General features: G+C 40.7%; 1 protein-coding gene across 1 annotated transcript in view; it reads right to left on the bottom strand.

The window, feature by feature from the left end:
• Positions 1 to 14,808, bottom strand: part of CDKL3 (cyclin dependent kinase like 3) — a 145,388-nt gene that overhangs the window by 71,412 nt on the left and 59,168 nt on the right. The window contains 5 exon segments of the mRNA XM_063611651.1: positions 6,252 to 6,414; positions 8,470 to 8,563; positions 10,004 to 10,332; positions 10,440 to 10,593; positions 14,377 to 14,465. Of these exon segments, the coding sequence (XP_063467721.1) occupies positions 6,252 to 6,414; positions 8,470 to 8,563; positions 10,004 to 10,332; positions 10,440 to 10,593; positions 14,377 to 14,465 (829 nt within the window).

The raw sequence follows: 14,808 nt of genomic DNA, 5'->3' as shown, positions 1-14,808 counted from the left end.
GTGCCGCAATAAACATACGTGTGCATGTGTCTTTATAGCAGCATGATTTATAGTCCTTTGGGTATATACCCAGTAATGGGATGGCTGGGTCAAATGGTATTTCTAGTTCGAGATCCCTGAGGAATCGCCACACTGACTTCCACAATGGTTGAACTAGTTTACAGTCCCACCAACAGTGTAAAAGTGTTCCTATTTCTCCACATCCTCTCCAGCACCTGTTGTTTCCTGATTTTTTAATGATGGCCATTCTAACTGGTGTGAGATGGTATCTCATTGTGGTTTTGATTTGCATTTCTCTGATGGCCAGTGATGATGAGCATTTCTTCATGTGTTTTTTGGCTGCATAAATGTCTTCTTTTGAGAAGTGTCTGTTCATGTCCTCTGCCCACTTTTTGATGGGGTTGTTTTTTTCTTGTAAATTTGTTTGAGTTCATTGTAGATTCTGGATATTAGCCCTTTGTCAGATGAGTAGGTTGCAAAAATTTTCTCCCATTCTGTAGGTTGCCTGTTCACTCTGATGGTAGTTTCTTTTGCTGTGCAGAAGCTCTTTAGTTTAATGAGATCCCATTTGTCAATTTTGGCTTTTGTTGCCATTGCTTTTGGTGTTTTAGACATGAAGTCTTTGCCCACACCTATGTCCTGAATGGTATTGCCTAGGTTTTCTTGTAGGATTTTAATGGTTTTAGGTCTAACATATAAGTCTTTAATCCATCTTGAATTAATTTTTGTATAAGGTGTAAGGAAGGGATCCAGTTTCAGCTTTCTACATATGGCTAGCCAATTTTCCCAGCACCATTTATTAAATAGGGAATCCTTTCCCCATTTCTTGTTTTTGTCAGGTTTGTCAAAGATCAGATAGTTGTAGATATGTGGCATCATTTCTGAGGGCTCTGTTCTGTTCCATTGATCTATGTCTCTGTTGTGGTACCAGTACCATGCTGTTTTGGTACCAGTACCATGCTGTTTTGGTTACTGTAGCCTTGTAGTATAGTTTAAAGTCAGGTAGCGTGATGCCTCCAGCTTTGTTCTTTTGGCTTAGGATTGACTTGGCGATGCGGGCTCTTTTTTGGTTCCATATGAACTTTAAAGTAGTTTTTTCCAATTCTGTGAAGAAACTCATTGGTAGCTTGATGGGGATGGCATTGAATCTATAAATTACCTTGGGCAGTATGGCCATTTTCACGATATTGATTCTTCCAACCCATGAGCATGGAATGTTCTTCCATTTGTTTGTATCCTCTTTTATTTCATTGAGCAGTGGTTTGTAGTTCTCCTTGAAGAGGTCCTTCACATCCCTTGTAAGTTGGATTCCTAGGTGTTTTATTCTCTTTGAAGCAATTGTGAATGGGAGTTCACTCATGATTTGCTTCTCTGTTTGTCTGTGATTGGTGTACAAGAATGCTTGTGATTTTTGTACATTAATTTTGTATCCTGAGACTTTGCTGAAGTTGCTAATCAGCTTAAGGAGATTTTGGGCTGAGACAATGGGGTTTTCTAGATATATAATCATGTCATCTGCAAACAGGGACAATTTGACCTCCTCTTTTCCTAATTGAATACCCTTTATTTCCTTCTCCTGCCTGATTGCTCTGGCCAGAACTTCCAGCACTATGTTGAATAGGAGCGGTGAGAGAGGGCATCCCTGTCTTGTGCCAGTTTTCAGAGGGAATGCTTCCAGTTTTTGCCCATTCAGTAGGATATTGGCTGTGGGTTTGTCGTAGATAGCTCTTATTATTTTGAGATACATCCCATCAATACCTAATTTATTGAGAGTTTTTAGCATGAAGGGTTGTTGAATTTTGTCAAAGGCCTTTTCTGCATCTATTGAGATAATCATGTGGTTTTTGTCTTTGGTTCTGTTTATATGCTGGATTACATTTATTGATTTGCGTATGTTGAACCAGCCTTGCATCCCAGGGATGAAGCCCACTTGATCATGGTGGATAAGCTTTTTGATGTGCTGCTGGATTCGGTTTGCCAGTATTTTATTGAGGATTTTTGCATCAATGTTCATCAAGGATATTGGTCTGAAATTCTCTTTTTTGGTTATGTCTCTGCCAGGCTTTGGTATCAGGACGATGCTGGCTTCATAAAATGTGTTAGGGAGGATTCCCTCTTTTTCTATCGATTGGAATAATTTCAGAAGGAATGGTACCAGTTCCTCCTTGTACCTCTGGTAGAATTCAGCTGTGAATCCATCAGGTCCTGGACTCTTTTTGGTTGGTAGGCTATTGATTATTGCCACAATTTCAGAACCTGTTATTGGTCTATTCAGAGATTCAACTTCTTCCTGGTTTAGTCTTGGGAGGGTGTATTTGTCGAGGAATTTATCCATTTCTTCTAGATTTTCTAGTTTATTTGCATAGAGGTGTTTGTAGTATTCTCTGATGGTAGATTGTATTTCTGTGGGATCGGTGGTGATATCCCCTTTTTCGTTTTTTATTGCATCTATTTGATTCTTCTCTCTTTTCTTCTTTATTAGTCTTGCTAGTGGTCCATCAATTTTGTTGATCTTTTCAAAAAACCAGCTCCTGGATTCATTAATTTTTTGAAGGGTTTTTTGTGTCTCTATTTCCTTCAGTTCTGCTCTGATTTTAGTTATTTCTAGCCTTCTGCTAGCTTTTGAATGTGTTTGCTCTTGCTTTTCTAGTTCTTTTAATTGTGATGTTAGGGTGTCAATTTTGGATCTTTCCTGCTTTCTCTTGTGGGCATTTAGTGCTATAAATTTCCCTCTACACACTGCTTTGAAAGTGTCCCAGAGATTCTGGTATGTTGTGTCTTTGTTCTCGTTGGTTTCAAAGAACATCTTTATTTCTGCCTTCATTTCATTATGTACCCAATAGTCATTCAGGAGCAGGTTGTTCAGTTTCCATGTAGTTGAGCGGTTTTGACTGAGTTTCTTAATCCTGAGTTCTAGTTTGATTGCACTGTGGTCTGAGAGACAGTTTGTTATAATTTCTGTTCTTTTACATTTGCTGAGGAGAGCTTTACTTCCAACTATGTGGTCAATTTTGGAATAGGTGTGGTGTGGTGCTGAAAAAAATGTATATTCTGTTGATTTTGGGTGGAGAGTTCTGTAGATGTCTATTAGGTCCACTTTGTGCAGAGCTGAGTTCAATTCCTGGATATCCTTTTTAACTTTCTGTCTCGTTGATCTGTCTAATGTTGACAGTGGGGTGTTAAAATCTCCCATTATTATTGTGTGGGAGTTTAAGTCCCTTTGTAGGTCACTGAGGACTTGCTTTATGAATCTGGGTGCTCCTGTGTTGGGTGCATATATATTTAGGATAGTTAGCTCTTCTAGTTGAATTGATCCCTTTACCATTATGTAATGGCCTTCTTTGTCTCTTTTGATCTTTGTTGGTTTAAAGTCTATTTTATCAGAGACTAGGATTGCAACCCCTGCCTTTTTTTGTTTTCCAGTTGCTTGATAGATCTTCCTCCATCCCTTTATTTTGAGTCTATATGTGTCTCTGCACGTGAGATGGGTTTCCTGAATACAGCACACTGATGGGTCCTGACTCCTTATCCAGTTTGCCAGTCTGTGTCTTTTGATTGGAGCATTTAGCCCATTTACATTTAACGTTAATATTGTTATGTGTGAATCTGACCCTGTCATTATGATGTTAGTTGGTTATTTTGCTCGTTAGTTGCTATAGTTTCTTCCTAGCCTCGATGGTCTTTACAATTTGGCATGTTTTTGCAGTGGCTGGTACCGGTTGTTCCTTTCCATGTTTAGTGCTTCCTTCAGGAGCTCTTTTAGGGCAGGCCTGGTGGTGACAAAATCACTCAGCGTTTGCTTGTCTGTAAAGTATTTTATTTCTCCTTCACTTATGAAGCTTAGTTTGGCGGGATAGGAAATTCTGGGTTGAAAATTCTTTTCTTTAAGAATGTTGAATATCAGCCCCCACTCTCTTCTGGCTTGTAGAGTTTCTGCTGAGAGATCAGCTGTTAGTCTGATGGGCTTCCCTTTGTGGGTAACCCGACCTTTCTCTCTGGCTGCCCTTAACATTTTTTCCTTCATTTCAACTTTGGTGAATCTGACAATTATGTGTCTTGGAGTTGCCCTTCTCGAGGAGTATCTTTGTGGTGTTCTCTGTATTTCCTGAATCTGAATGCTGGCCTGCCTTGCTAGATTGGGGAAGTTCTCCTGGATAATATCTTGCAGAGTGTTTTCCAACTTGGTTCCATTCTCCCCATCATTTTCAGGTACACCAATCAGACGTAGGTTTGGTCTTTTCACATAGTCCCAAATTTCTTGGAGGCTTTGTTCATTTCTTTTTATTCTTTTTTCTCTAAACTTCCCTTCTCTCTTCATTTCATTCATTTCATCTTCCATCAGCGATACCCTTTCTTCCAGTTGATCGCATCTGCTACGAGGCTTCTGCATTCTTCGCGTAGTTCTCGAAACTTGGCTGTCAGCTCCATCAGCTCCTTTAAGCCCTTCTGTCCATTGGTTATTCTAGTTATCCATTCTTCTAATTTTTTTTCAAAGTTTTTAACTTCTTTGTTATTGTTTTGAATTTCCTCTCATAGCTCAGAGTAGTTTGATCGTCTGAAGCCTTCTTCTCTCAACTCATCAAAGTCATCCTCCATCCAGCTTTGTTCCGTTGCTGGTGAGGAACTGCGGTCCTTTGGAGGAGGAGAGGTGCTCTGTTTTTTGGAGTTTCCAGTTTTTTTGCTCTGTTTTTTCCCCATCTTTGTGGTTTTATCTACTTTTTGTCTTTGATGATGGTGATGTACAGATGGGTTTTTGGTGTGGATGTCCTTTCTGTTTGTTAGTTTTCCTTCTACCAGACAGGACCCTCAGCTGCAGGTCTGTTGGAGTTTACTAGAGGTCCACTCCAGACCCTGTTTGGCTGGGTGTCAGCAGTGGTGGCTGCAGAACAGCGGATTTTTGTGAGACCACAAATTCAGCTGTCTGATAGTTCCTCTGAAAGTTTTGTCTCAGAGGAGTACCCGGTTGAATGAGGTGTCAGTCTGTCCCTACTGGGGGGGTGCCTCCCAGTTAGGCTGCTCAGGGGTGAGGGACCCACTTTAGGAGGCAGTCTGTCCGTTCTCAGATCTCCAGCTGCGTGCTGGGAGAACCACTACTCTCTTCAAAGCTGTCAGTCAGACAGGGACATTTAAGTCTGTGGAGGTTCTTGCTGAGTTTTTGTTTGTCTGTGCCCTGCCCCCAGAGGTGGAGCCTACAGAGGCAGGCAGGCCTCCTTGAGCTGTGGTGGGCTCCACCCAGTTCGAGCTTCCTGGCTGCTTTGTTTACCTAAGCAAGCCTGGGCAATGGCGGGCGCCCCTCCCCCAGCCTCGCTGCCGCCTTGCAGCGTGATCTCAGACTGCTGTGCTAGCAATCAGCAAGACTCCGTGGGCATAGGACCCTCCGAGCCAGGTGCGGGACACAATCTCCTAGTGTGCCGTTTTCCAGGCCCGTTGGAAAAGCGCAGTATTAGGATGGGACTGACCCGATATTCCAGGTGCCGTCTGTTTCCCCTTTCTTTGACTAGGAAAGGGAACTCCCTGACCCCTTGCGCTTCCCGAGTGAGGCAATGCCTCGCCCTGCTTCGGCTCGTGCACAGTGCGCTTCACCGACTGTTCTGCACCCACTGTTAGGCACTCCCTAGTGAGATGAAACCGGTACCTCAAGCAGAAATGCAGAAATCACCCGTCTTCTGTGTCGCTGGGGCTGGGAGCTGGAGACCGGAGCTGTTCCTATTAGGCCATCTTGGCTCCACCCCTTTTTCCCTTTAAAGCTGTCTTAACCTCTCTTTTTCTTTTTAATTAAAAAAAATTTTTTTTCTTAGAGACAGGGTCTCATTATGTCATCCTGGGGTGGAGTACAGTGGCGTGATCACGGCTCACTGCAGTCTCAACCTCCTGGGTCAAGTAATCCTCCTACCTCAGCCTCCCAAGTAGCTGGGACCACAGGCACACACCACCACACCAAGCTATTTTATTTTTTGTAGAGACAGGGTTTTGCTATGTTGCCCAGGCTGGTCTCAAACTCCTGGGCTCAAGCAATCCTCCTGCACTGGCCTCCCAAAATGCTGGGATTACAAGCCTAAGCCTCTTTAAAATTATCTCCTTAAAATCATACCCCTTATTTGATAATGGGGAGAAAATCTCATCAGCTGAAATGTTTTCCTCACCAATTTACTGTTTTCTACCTAAATCACACTATAAAATGTAAGTTATATTATGAAAAAATCTTATAAATGATATCATCGTAATTGTAAAGGTATGCAACAAATGTGTACCTTCCATTCCTTTTGTATCTTTTGACTGTATTGTGACAGGCAATTCTGGAAAATGGAATTCTTTCCTGTCAGATCTGGAAAAATTCAGCTTCCTTTTGTTCTCATTTGCCATTTAGTCACTGTGACCTGTTCGCTCATTAAATATACCCTTCTCCATTTGGCTCTAAACAAACAAACACGAGTTAGCTTGAAGAAATGTGTCTATTTGTAGAATGACAATCCTAGAATTGCTAGTCATTTGGATGGCATAAGATAGACATAACAATTAATTTAATAATTAAGAAGATTTAGAATACTATTGAACATATCAACAGATCAAACTCCAATAAAAGTTTCATAAAGCAAACATTTTTAGCATATTTAATATTCTGAGCATAATAGTCTTGATCATGAGAACCACAACAATAATAATAATAATAATATTATTATTTTGAGACAGCGTCTTGCTGTCACCCAGCTGGAGTGCACTGGCATGATCATGACTCATTGCAGCGTCAACCCCCTGGGCTCAAGTGATCTTCCCACCTCAGTCTCCTAAGTAACTGGGACTACAGGCACACACCACCATGCCTGGTTAATTTTTAAATTTTTTGTAGAGATGGGGTCTTGTCATGTTGACTAGGCTGATCTCAAACTCCTGGGCTCAAGTGATCCTTCTGCCTTGGGCTCCCAAAGTGCTGGGATTACAAGCATGAGCCACTGCACCCGGCCTTATTATTATTATTATTATTATTAAAACAGAGCCTTGCTTTGTTGTCCAGGCTGAAATACAGTGGCACCATTATGGCTGCAGCCTCAACCTCTTGGACTTAATCCATAGTCCCACCTCAGCCCCCCAGTCTGAAACCACAGCCACATGCCACCACACACGACTAATTTATTTTATTTCATTTTTTGTACAGACAGGGTCTCGCTATGTTGCCCAGGCTGATCTTAAATTCCTGGGCTCAAGCAATCCTCCCAGCTCAGTCTCCCAAAATGCTAGGATTACAGGTGAGAGCCACTGTGCCTGGCCAGAACTACAAACTTAACTTTTCATTTTTAATACTATTCACTGCACTCTGACTTTGAACAAATTGCTTCAGTTCATTTTCTTAATAACTTATTTATCTACCTAGAAAATGATATGCTTTGTAAACACTGGGAAAACCCAAAGGAAAAAAATTAATTGCACATCCAGCATCTGGGAAACGTTCTGTGTTACCAGATTTTTGTTCATTTGAAAACAGATCATAAAATCGTGTCTAGGTCAATGAACACTCTTCCACAATGTAATGTGTAGTATTCCACTGTATTAATGTACCCTAATGTACTTAATTAGTCACCTGCTCTTAGACAGGTTTGTATTGTTTTCAGTTTTTTGTTATTATAATTAACATTGTGCTTCAATTTTGAATAAATCACTTTCTATGTAAAAAGTTATGAGGTCCCATTAGAGATGAATAATGCAAAATAAGCCAAAAACAAAACAAAACAAAAGTTGGGAGGGGGATGAACTACATTGATTATTTTTTCCAGTGAAAATAAGTTGTGTTTATTTGGCAATTGTTTTTAATCCATAAAGATATTAAAAACATTTTTTGGAAGTGAAAAAAAAACTCTTGTGACTTTCAAAGGTGGAAATCTTAACTTACTCTGCCTAAGTCACATATTAAATACATAAATTAAGATATATGAACTTAATTAATTGTGATAAATTAAGATATATGAACTTAATTAATTGTGAAAACACTTAGAAAATAATGGCCTATTTTCATCTCAGGAAGAAAAAAAGAAACTTAAAGCACATTTTTAAAAGTGTTAGAGGCTGGGTGCGTTGGCTCACACCTGTAATCCTAGCACTTGTAATCCTAGCACCTAGGAAGCTGAGGCGGGAGGATCCCTTGAGCCCAGGAGTTTGAGACCAGCCTAGGCAACATAGTGAGACTTTGTCGCTACAAAAAATGAACAAAATTAGCTGGGTATGGTGGCACGTGCCTGAAGTCTCAGCTACTTGGGAGGCTGAGGTGGGAGGATTGTTTGAGCCCAGGAGGTCAAGGCTGCAGTGAGCTGAGATCATACCACTACACTCCAGTCTGGGCAACAGAGAGAGATCCTGTCTCAAAAAAACAAAACAAACAAACAACCAAAAACCTATTAGAGCCCTACAGATAGAGAAAAGGAAAAAAGAAGTAATGTTAAAAGAGGCCATATTTTAATGTGTAGCTTCTTGCCTTACTTGAATAGGACCTGGATCCTCTTGCCTGCTATTAGGCATAACTTGCCCAATAGATTGTGAAGAAGTGCGTCTCTTTTCTGCTCTTTCAGTTAACCTATTATTTAAAAATGAATGAGAAGTTATTAGAACTCCCCAGAAATGCCTTTTTTTTTTTTTTTTTTTTGGCAGAATCTCACTCTGTCACCCAGGCTGGAGTGCAGTGTCATGATCTTGGCTCACTGTAACCTCTGTCTCCTGGGTTCAAGTGATTCTCTTGCCACAGCCTCCCAAGTAGCTGGATTACTGGTGCGCTCCAACATGCCCAACTGATTTTTGTATTTTTTGTAGAGACAGGGTTTTGCCATGTTGGCCAGGCTGGTCTCGAACTCTTCAGCTAAAGTGATACACTCGCCTTGGCCTCCCAAATTGCTGGGATTACAGGCATGAGCCACCATGCCCGGCCGAAATGCCTTTGTTTTAGCTTCAAGAATGAATAAATTATGGCATGGAAGTCTACTGTTTGAACACTGAGTACCAAAATGCAATAGTGAGTCCTTACCTACCAATTGCCCTAAGGAGAGAGGTGGTAACAGGGCAGAAAACAATTAGTGCATGTTAACATCAGCCACCATTGATGACAGGCATGTTGTGGGGTTACTCCTGCTGGCCTACTTCCTCCCTTCTATCTGTTCTGAATTTGGATCTCTTAACTACCAGCTTTCTCAATTTATGAACTTAATGTCCAAGACTGACTGGCTTACAACCATTGTTACTGGTACCATGGTTTTGGGATCACCTCAAGAACAACTGGGCTCTTGCAGTCTGTAGCCTGCTGTACCTTTGGACGGACATGGACATGTCCACTTGTTCACCTCTGCAGACCACTGGGCTTCACAACCTGTAGCCCAAACCAGTCTGCTAGAATCCTCTTGGGCTAATGAATCCAGTCTCCTTCTCCCCTAGAATGACGGTAGTCTCCCTAAATTTTGAAGTGGCCCTACTGCCTTGTTGGACAGACCCTCACCATCCATCACACTGCCCTTGATTAACCAGACTCATGGACCAGTCTCTCAATCTGTATCAGACGTTAAATCTAAAACTGGCCTAATAGGCTATTTTTCTCCCAAAATATTTCACCTTGAAAGGCTATTTGACTTATGAAAGATTATTTTTTTACTATCCTTTCTCCACTTAGAGAATTTGCTATGATACAGAAATAAATATTGTTACACCAAGGCACATTGATACCAGAACTTAGGACATATCAACTTTTTTTCTCTTCAAAAATAAAAACATTTTTCGAAGGGTCTTTTTTTTTTAATGAGGTTTTTCCAAAAGACATTAGTGAAAATTTAAACATCTATATGGCCAAGAAAAGTTAATTTCTTCTACAGCATCCACAAGAAACACTTAGTAAATGGCCCATTATACAGCTTTACTTTCAATATATTTTCTTCAAGTTCAGTTTACATACAGACACTATGAACATGATTCTTTGAAATACCATTATACAGGAATATTGTATTATTTAGGTTTCTTCTCTCTTACAGCTCACCTCACACTGGGGTGAAAGAGATTTGAATTGAGATTTGCAGCCATCAAATTACTGTTGGTTAGATTGATGGGTGGCATTGTCATAGAACCTCCGCAATGTGAATTTTCTTTCAAGCCATTACAGTTAGTGCTGGGATTGATAGGGTTTGGTGGTTCAATGGTTACAAGTTTTGTATCTGGAGACATAGGATGAATATTTTCATTTGCATCCTGTTGACCAAGTCCACCTTCATACTCTTTCTTTTTTGGTTCTGAGATATCTCCTCTTCCTCCTTTGACTTTAATAACTGTGACTTTGATCTCCTTGGGCTTTTTCTCTTTTTCTATTTCCTGGAATAGATAGATCCAAAATCTGAGTCATGATAACAGTTATTTTTGTCATTAGAGTCTAACTATAATATAATTATACCAGCTGAAACAAAAACCAAAGTTCTTACCTTTCCCAAAACTGAACTACTTAGCAGTGTATTGGTATAAACTGTTTTTCTTTCATCTTTCCTGAGTTCATTTTCTTTAGAACTCTCTTTTGGCTTTATTAATAAATTGACTTTTGCTTCCTGCAGTAATTTAGCTTTCAGTTCTGGCATGAATCTGATAAAACAAGAAATATCAACGAGTAATCTTTTTATATATGCAGATGGAGTATTTTATCTTGAATAAACCATTTCATCAATTAATTTATATTTCAGCTACAGCATAAATAATGCTGTCTAATTATAATGCATGCCAAGAGATGGCCCAACATTTACCTAATAAAAATTGCTTTCTTCTAAAGATACATCTTTCGAAAATTATGCTATGGGAACCTACTATATAAAACTTTTACAAAATAGATTTATACTAATTAGATTCCTTTTGCGATGCAAACTTTACTCAGAAAAATATTGCTTTTAATTTTGATAAAGATACTGTTATTTTTAAGGAAGACTCAGACCACTTTGACCTTTTCTGTGGTTCTTCTTCTTTTTTTTTTTTTTTTGAGACAGAGTTTTGCTCTTGTTGCCCAGGCATGAGTGCAATGGCACAATCTCGTCTCACCACAACCTCCACCTCCTGGGTTCAAGCAATTCTCCTGCCTCAGCCTCCCAAGTAGCTGGGATTACAGGCATGTGCCACCACACCCAGCTAATTTTGTATTTTTAGTAGAGATGGGGTTTCTCCATGTTGGTCAGGCTGGTCTCCAACTCCCAACCTCAGGTGATCCACCTGCCTCGGCCTCCCTAAGTTGCTGGGATTACAAGCGTGAGCCACTGCACCCAGCTGTGGTTCTTTAAAGTAATAGAACTTTAAAAATGAACTAACTAGCTTCTAAAATCTTACTCTAGAGAAATACATTCATATTGGAGAGAGATTATTTTGGTTTTAGTTTGATTTCTTTTTAAAAGTTATTTTTGATTAGAAAGTCCATTCATGTGGTTCAAAGTTCAAAAGTCCATACTGAAAAGTTTCCTTCTCACCCCTTCCCTGAACTGCACAAGTCCCCTCCTTGAAGCAGCTACAGCTATCAATTTGGGAAGGTTTTAAAACATCAGCCCATGAATGAATTCTTCCCTAGTCCAGCCCACTCTTGCCAGTGCTGTGCAGGGCACAGGCCTAATGACAAGTAATGTGAAGAGATGAAAAAAATAAAGAATCAGTGTGATTAGTTTGGTTAGATGAGAAAATGTCACACTTCTGTTAAATCTCCCTTGAACTGCAGAAGGTCCATGAAATAAAGAGGCATCTTATCAAAGGGAAAGGACTGACCCAAATATTTTCTAAGGATTCTATAAATTGAACTCAAGGTACTTTCACCCCACAATAATAAAAGCCTAATATCTAAATGTCCAAGAAAAATAAACTTAGTCTGTGTAGAAGTGATATGAAGCAACTTTTTAATTCAATAACTGGCATCTTTTCTTTTGAGACAGGGTCTCTCTCTGTTGCCCAGGCTGCAGTGCAGCGACCCACTCATGGCTCACTGCAACCTTGACCTCCTGGGCTCAAGCAATCCCCTACCTCAGCCTCCCTAGTGGCTGGGACTACAAGTATACACCAACACACCCAGATAATTTTTGTATTTTTTGTAGAGACAGGGTTTTGCCACGTTGCCCAGGCTGGTCTCGAACTCCTACGTTCAAGCAATCCGCCTGCTTCGGCCTTCCAAAGTGCTGGGATTACAGGCATGAGCTACCATGCCCGGCCAATAACTGCCACTTTTTGTCAATGGCACTTCATTTTTTTACTTTTTATTATTTTATTTTATTTTTTATTTATTTTTTATTATTTTTTGAGACGGAGTCTCGCTCTGTCGCCCAGGCTGGAGTGCAGTGGCACGATCTCCGCTTGCTGCAAGCTCTGCCTCCCATGTTCACACCATTCTCCTGCCTCAGCTTCCTGAGTAGCTGGGATTACAGGTGCCTGCCACCACATCTGGCTAATTTTGTTTTTGTATTTTTAGTAGAGACGGGGTTTCACCGCGTTAGTCAGGATGGTCTTGATCTCCTGACCTCATGATCTGCCCGCCTCGGTCTCCCAAAGTGCTGGGATTACAGGCATGAGCCACCGCGCCCAGCCTATTCTTTTATTTTTTGAGATGGAGTCTCGCTCTGTCACCCAGACTGGAGTGCAGTGGCGTGATCTCGGCTCACTGCAGCCTCAGCCTCCCGGGTTCAAATGACTCTTCTGTCCCAGCCTCCTGAGTAGCTGGGACTACAGGCACATGCCCACGCCCAACTAAGTTTTTGCATTTTTAGTAGAGATGGGGTTTCACCATGTTGGCCAAGCTGGTCTTGAACTCCTGACCTCAGTTGATCTGCCCACCTTGGCCTCCCAAAATGCTGGGATTACAGACATGAGCCACAGCACCTTGCCAATGGCACTTTAAATACATCATCTTATTTTTTGTTTTACAGTAACATTCCTGAAATGCTCGAAGTTCTAGTCACTCTCAAGGATTCTTTCCTTTTTTCTATTTAGTCTATCTCCGATAGCAGTTCCTGGACTTTTCCATATCTGACCTTAGCTCCATCACATTTTTAATGGATGTCCATCTTTCTAATGTCATGTCCAAAGACAAGCTGAATGGTTTTACAGTTAATGAGAAACTTTTCCTGTTTCTTTCAAAGCCCAAATAGAAAAGGTGCTTTTTTAGAAATATGGCTGATTCATGAATCTAAATTGTAATTTAGATAATCTGTAATACAGATTATATGCTGGGCATGTCATAGGCAATGTGGGGCACAGAAGGGCCATAAGAAGCATGGCACCTGTCTTCAGGGAACTTCCAATTTCATGGGTAGGATACAACAACAGGCACTGCAGCTGGGCGCAGTGGCTCACGCCTGTAATCCCAACACTTTGGGAGGGCAAGGCAGGTGGATCACCTGAGGTCAGGAGTTTGAGACCAGCCTCGCCAAAATGGCAAAACCCCCATCTCTACTAAAAATACAAAAATTAGCCGGGCGTGGTGGCATGTGCCTCTAATCCTAGCTACTCTGGAGGCTGAGGCAGGAGAATTGCTTGAACCTGGGAGATGGAGGTTTGTAGTGAGCCGAGATTGTGCCACTGCACTCCCAGCTTGGGCAACAGAGCGAGACTTCATCTCAAAAAAAAAAAAAAAAAAAAAAAAAAGACAACAGGCACTACAACAGAGAATAAGTAGAAAAATAATCATTTGGGAATTGCACGCTAATGATGATAAATGAATGTCATCAGAAGAGGAAAAACCAGACTATTCTCTGAGTCAGACGTCCAAACAGGAATAAAGCTAAGAAGTATTGATTGCTTATTTAATGTTATCTCTGGTCTATGATGACAATGAAACTGTACTATGTAAAGAGCAGAGCACACTGCCTAGTACATGGTAACTGTGTAATGAATGTTAGCTGCAATTACTTTTTATTATTAGACTTTTTTTGAGATAGGGTCTCAACCTGTCACCCAGGCTGGAGTGCAGTGGTGCAATCTCAGCTCACTGCAACCTCCACCTCTGGGGTTTAAGCCCTCCTCCCATCTGAGCCTCCCGAGTAGCTGGGACTACAAGCGTGTGCCACCACACCCTGCTAATTTTTTTATTTTTTGTAGAGACGGGGGTCCCCCTATGTTGCCCAGGCTGGTCGCGAACTCCAGGGCTCAAGCAATCTGCCTGCCTCAGCTTCCCAAAGTGCTGGAATTACAGGTGTGAGCCACTGTGCCCATTCTATTATTAGGCTTTTCATTCATGACACTTGTTAAGTCTATCTTCCTAGTCAATACCTGATACAATAACTCAATAAATTTTTGTTAAACTGAATATTTGTTATGTAAAAGTAATCTATATAGCAATTTTCCTGCTAGTAACATTTCCCAATACAAAATGCTTTTAAAAAACCCACATTCACTCAAAATGCTTACTTTTCAATAAATCCATCTCTAGTAAAATACTCATGATGCAAAAGATCACTAGATGATATCCTGTCAGCAGGATCAATTTGTAAACAAGCCTAGGAAAGGAAAAAGATTTTAATGATAAGTGAGCTCTCAACAGGGCTCCATATGGTAAAAATTAAATTTATTTGACAAATTAAGGAGTAATTAATTATCCAGATCAAAAAGCATTCTTGAAAAGATGGAATTAGACCTCAGGAATTTCTGGTAGTAAGTTCTGTTTATTTCCCTAAGGAATTTGCAGTTGCAAAACCTTATAGGTTAAATGTTCCATGATTCTAGCCAAAACAGAGGTCAGTCTGTTTCTGCTGAAATTAGCAAAAATTAATTAGCTCATTTTGATCCTCTTTCCTGCCCTGAGAGGTGGAAAGTTCATGGATAATCATTTGCATTTTACAG

Source organism: Symphalangus syndactylus, chromosome 11 (assembly GCF_028878055.3).
Source record: "Symphalangus syndactylus isolate Jambi chromosome 11, NHGRI_mSymSyn1-v2.1_pri, whole genome shotgun sequence".
NCBI classification, from domain to species: domain Eukaryota; kingdom Metazoa; phylum Chordata; class Mammalia; order Primates; family Hylobatidae; genus Symphalangus; species Symphalangus syndactylus.
This window is presented reverse-complemented; position numbering and strand designations above follow the sequence as displayed.